Source organism: Vitis vinifera, chromosome 11 (assembly GCF_030704535.1).
Source record: "Vitis vinifera cultivar Pinot Noir 40024 chromosome 11, ASM3070453v1".
Taxonomy (NCBI): Eukaryota; Viridiplantae; Streptophyta; class Magnoliopsida; order Vitales; family Vitaceae; genus Vitis; species Vitis vinifera.
Window position 1 is genome coordinate 8,261,458 of NC_081815.1, and position 6,000 is coordinate 8,267,457.

The 6,000-nt window shown below is 28.4% G+C and overlaps 1 protein-coding gene across 1 annotated transcript; it reads right to left on the reverse strand.

Annotated features, from left to right (window-relative positions):
• Positions 1-4,314: 4,314 nt before the first annotated feature.
• On the reverse strand, positions 4,315-5,421 carry LOC100251807 (early nodulin-like protein 15). The gene is made up of 2 exons (XM_002278093.5): positions 5,174-5,421; positions 4,315-4,868 (listed from the first exon to the last, which is right to left on the reverse strand). Exons 1-2 carry the CDS (start codon positions 5,352-5,354, stop codon positions 4,525-4,527), a joined length of 525 nt encoding a protein of 174 aa, XP_002278129.1. The 5' UTR covers positions 5,355-5,421; the 3' UTR covers positions 4,315-4,524.
• Positions 5,422-6,000: the final 579 nt, after the last annotated feature.

A 6,000-nucleotide genomic window follows, 5' to 3' on the forward strand; every position in this document is an offset into this window, starting at 1 on the left:
TTTCTTTTGTTTTCAGTTTTAAGAACAAAATGTGCATTGAAAAAAAGGCAACTAGAAAGACCTAGCAAGACACATTGGTAAAGAAGAGCACTAAATAACTCTACTTATTTTCTACAAGTTATAAACTTCATTACCATTATCAAGAATAAGAATTTGGGAAAAGGAACTCAATCCACAATAGAAAAAAACCCCAGTGATTGGAGAAGGCAACTCCATTTGTTCCTTGCTTAAGCAATGACAATCTATTTGCTAACTTGAAAGGTGTAAGTGAAAGAAATTTCTCATTTAGGGGAATGCATGCACAAAATAAGAACCACAATTGGACATGCAATGCTCAATTTTTTGGTAACTGTAACATTGATCTATTTCAAATCTTAATTCCATTAAAAAAAAAAAATCAACTTGTAGACCTTTCTTATTTAAAATTTTGGAACAACAATTTAGATTAAGAAGCATTAAAACAAATAATGAGTTTAAGGAACCTAAAATATAAAATAAATTTTTATTTTTATTTTTTTTGTATTAGAGTTCCTAAATTTTATATAAAGTTGCTATTATTCTATATTTTTAAAAATGAAAAATTGGAAGTGCATCAAACCACACCTTAGTCATGGGAAAAACAAATCTATCAAAAGAATCTTCCTAATTCTCTATTTATTTGCTAAGATACCGAGGAAAAGAATAGAAAATAAAATAAAATCTAAAACCTTCAGTTATATTTGATTGATTAGATAACTGAAAAGTGTATTTTCCATTGACTCTCATTCACTTATAGAAAATCATTTCCCCAAAATTTCCTCATGTAAGACAAAGCATCACATAAGACAAAAAAGAAAAAAAATACAAGAAAAAATATATGTTTTTTTTTTTTGTGTAAAATTTTCCTACAAGCTTAACATATGTTGGAAAATAACTTAATCCCTCATTTAATTAACACAATAACAATTAGCTCAATGACTCCAATCAAAATATTAGTTTAGTGATGTATGGACAACTATTCGACATAAATAAACTCAGTCATTCACTTTCACCCAACTCAATCCCTGAAAATGTCAAAACTTTATATTTCCTTTCAATTTCAACAAATTTCTCAGCAATTGAACGCATGAAAGCTAAACATTTCAGATAAGCCCAATCAAGTTGAAGCATGTTGGCAATGGCATGGAAAAAAAAAACAAGAATCAATAAGAAAACCCTAGAATTACAATGAATTATAGAATCATTCTCAAGCAATAAAAAATTTAAAAGAAAAATTGTAGATTGAAGCCCTAGATCACCATCGTTCAAATCATATACATATAGAAACAGAGAGTGAGAGAGTACCTGGGATGAGAATGATAGAGACGTAAAGAAAGAGAAAGTCGGGTGAGAGAGGTGAAAATGATGGGATGTGAGGAGATGGTGGTGGGTGGCGGTGATGGTAGGCAAAGGCACCTAAGGATGCGCAGCTTCTGCTAGATCACACACCAAGTTGTTGAGTCTCGATTGTAGACCACACACAAGGAGAAAATATGAAGAAAATGACTATGGTTTTCCGTTAGGGTTTATACTAGTTAGATGTGTATAAAGAAATAGGGGAAATAAAGAAGATAAGAAGGAAAAGTGAACTGAGGGTTTACACACAGAAATAAACGAAGAAGGAAGGTTCTTGCTATTAAATTGTTTTTTATTTTTAGTCTTTTATTTTTTTTAAACATGTGGAGGCTGACCTGACCGAATGAGGGGGGGCATTTTGGGAATTAAAAAATAACTCAGCCCAAAGTGCATGAGACCCAAAATATTTTTGGGGTTAGCATCGTAAACTTGAAATTGGCAAACCTGGGGTTTGAATATGCTATTATTTTGATATTCATAGCCTGAAACCTAAGTTACCCATAATAATAATAATAACAATAATTTTCTTATTATTATTATTATTATCCTTTTTATAGTTGGAGATTAGGGAAACTTATCTTTTTTTGTTTTTTTTTTTAAAGATCATATTAGTGGTAATTTAATCCACTAATATTTTTTTATGTCTACAATTTATGTATAGTTTTTTATACTAGACTAATTAATTAATCAGAGTTCAATGGGATTAATTAATCAATTAAGACCCAAATGAGCTAAATTGAGTAACTGAAACCCAAGATGGGTTCAAGTCATTTAAACCCACTAAAAGCTTATATTAACCTTCATTTGGGAGTTAGAGTTGCACTCTTATCTTTCATTTTTCCTATTTGCTCTAGAGAGAAGAAAACTCTAACCACCATCCTTGTATGAGGCCTCCACTACCTCCCGTGCCAAAAGCAAAGGAAAGAGAGTTATTAGGAGAAAGATCCTTCATTTGCAAGATTTGCACTACCCTTCATCGATAGGAAATGATCCAGAAATGAGGTAAAACACCCTAAACTCTAAATGTAAGTTTATGATATTTGTATCACTTCGACTTGTTATATGATTAGTGTTTATACATAAATAAAAAGTATTTTTTATAATGTTTTTGGTAATATATTATATAACAAAAAATAATAAAAATATATTTTCTATTCTATATTTTTAAAAATGAATTTCATAAAATTTTCAAACATATAATTCCCATGAAAAAATGCTTCCAACCTCTTTTTAAAATCAATACCAAATAAGCTCCAAATAGTAATAAGAAGAAAAGAAATTTTCTTTTAATTAAAATCTTAAAAAAAATAAATCAAAATTATTATTATTTTCATAAAAAAAAATTCAAAATTCATATGATGCTGAAAAAGTAAAATTCGTGTTAATTGGGATCGGAAATAATAAAAATTTGCTCAATCTAAATGCTACTAATTTAATAATGACCCCATGCAATCATGAAATATTTATTACATGGGTAATACATTTTGACCCAATGAATCCCTTTAATTTGAACTACATATAAATTGACACAAATAAAATTTTAACATAATTCTAACTTGTTAAACACAATTCTACCCCATTTAACCTCTTAACATGAACCTATTTCAAAATTTTAATTATAAATATATTATTTTAAAAAATATATATATATTTTTAGCTATTTTACCTTTTAAGGTTTTAAAAAATTAATTAATTTAATCTAATTATAATATATTTTTAATATAAAAATAAATTAAATTTACACTTGTTTATAATTTTATTTAATATTTTAACTATTAAATATTTTTACTATTTATAGTGAAATATATGTTATTTGATTTAAGGGGGTGTTTGGTAAAACATAATACTTATTATTAAAAAATTTAAGTTGACTTTAAGTTAAATTATATTTCAATTGTTAATTTTAAACTTATTACTTAATTCTTACTTTAAGTATTAAAGTTATTTGATAAAATTAATTTAAATTTTATTTTAAATCATCAAAATAACATATTTATCATCATAAATTATAACTAAGGCAAAGATGGTCAAATACCGATGAAGGTCATAAAGTTACAAAGAAGATCATGAAGGTAACTAGGATAAATGAGGATAAAAATGCAAAATGAATATATGAACTTAAAAATAAGTTAATTATTTTTATTTGTTACTTAAAATTGTTACATTAAGTTATACCATTAAGTCATTTTACCAAATATACTTAATTTACTTAATAATTTAAATTAAGTTATTAAGTAACTTTAAGTAATTAAGTTAGTTTACTAAACACCCTCTTAGCTAGCATAAGCTCGGATACATTTTCTATTTTTTTTGTTTTTTTCTTTTTAACTTTTATATAAAATACAAAAGCTCCTTATACATTGAAGAAGTAATGATATTAAAAACTATTAAAAAAATTAAGATATAAAAAAAAATTGTTACATATGATATTATATGATATTTCTAATTAAAATGTACTTTTAATTTTTCATAACTTTTAAAAATACAAAATTAATAAATTTATGAATTAAATTTATTATAATTAAGTAATTTTAACATGATTAAAAGGGTGTTTGGTAAATCAATTTATTTCTAAAAGTGATTTAATAACTGACTTAATTTATATTAATTTTAAATTATTTTATAAACATAATTTTAGATTTAAGTAATATTAGTTCATTTATTCTTACTTAAATCCAAAATTATGTTTAAAGAAATTGAGATCAACATAAATTAAATTATCAAGTCATTAAATCACTGAATTGATTTATCAAACACCTCCTTAAGTAAATTTTCCCGGGCATATAAACCGTTATTAGTTGAAACGATTGCTACGTCAATATTATTATTCAGTCCGAATCGTCTTTGTCAAAATTGCTGCATCCAGCAACTCTAGAAGATGGACAGTTTTGAATTGCTGCCTCCGGCAACTCTAGAAGATGGACATTTTTGGGTCCCATAGAAAAGTAAATAGATTGGGTCCGACGGAGCGGAACCACAACCTCCCTCATTTCCATTTCTCAAATTCATCAGTACAAATTGTATATCCAAAGCCAAATTTTCCTACCAGCCAAACAAACATAAAAGTTACACAATATAAAACCATATATTTAATATGAAATCTTCTTCATGACTTCATCGGCCATGATCCATAAATTCATTCGTATTCTCTCAGACCAAGACAATTCCAAATAAAGCAGCCATCATTACCGCTACACAGCCCATGAACCCAACTCTCAAACCATCAGCCTTGGACGGTCCAGGAGCCGGAGCGAAAACTGTCGACAGCTCATTTTCCGAATAATGTGCTGCAGGCTCCACGTCTACGAACAGTTTCTGGCCATTGAAACAGTGTTCTTCGGTTCCGCCGGTGAAGTGAAATCGCCCTGATCGGTCCAACTCATACTTTGTATTGCCATCTGTGAATTTCTTGATCGGCTTTGAAGTGGTGCAGTTTTGGTAATCCCCCTCAGTTAATTCCAGCACTGAATGGACTTTGCCGTCATATTTGAAGACTGCAGATCAGAAAATGAGGGAGTATCCGGGTTAGAACTGAGAGACAGTGCAAGAAAATGAAAAAGCAGAAGAAAAGCCAACACAGAAAGGAAATGGAGGGAGAAAAAAAGGTAGAAACGAAACAACACAACACCCAATCAAAAACCGATAGAAAATCAAAGCAACAGTGAGTTGAATAATAGGAAAGCCCCAGATGGAACCGAAATTAAAAGACTTGGGAAAGGAAAGAAACGTGAGAGAGAAAAAAAAATCCAGACAGGAAAGAAGAAAAAGAAGAAGACGAAAGTGAGTGTAATGAAATTACTGAGAGAATCTCCGATTTGGAAGCGTTGTTTCTTGGCCCAATCGGTGAGAGGAAAGCCCGGAGAAGATGGAATTTTCCACGCATCTTCAGTCCCTCCAACCACGTAATCTGCAGCATCTGAGCAAGCAAAAAGCAGAGAAATGAGAGCAAAACATGGAAGAAAAACTCCTGAAGAAGCCATTGATTCCGGCAACAACTCTCTAATGAATGTATCACTGTATCAGTACTGCACGATATGGCCTAATAGGAGTTGGGTTTCATATATAGCAGTTTGGTTTGTTGGCGCTAGTTTAGGCTCGGAGCCTCCGGACCTTCTGGCGGCTAACACGTGGCGACGTGGGCATTCCAAATATGGAAACAAAGTTGAGTATACATTAAGCTGAAATAAAACTCACCAAAAAATAAATAAATAATAATAATAATAAAGAAAAGAAAAAGGTGTCACTTTACATACACTAAATTTTTAAAATTTGAAATATTGAAACTGTAATATTTATATATTTGATAAATTGAATTAGACAGTGTTAAATAGTAATTTTGAGAAGTGTTTATAATATTTTTAGTACTTGAAAAATTTTCAAGTGTTAAAAAAATTAAAAATACTTTCTAAAATTATTACCAAATGTACTCATATTAAATTTTGAATAGAAATAATAATGAAAATAAGGATGTTAAAATTAATTATTTATTTATAAAAATTAATATTTAACTAAATAAATCATTCAAAAATTAATTCTTAATATTTTTATTTTTTAACTTTTTATTTTTCTATTATAATTAAATTCAAATAAAAATATATATAATAATAGTTTTTCAAGTAAAAAATA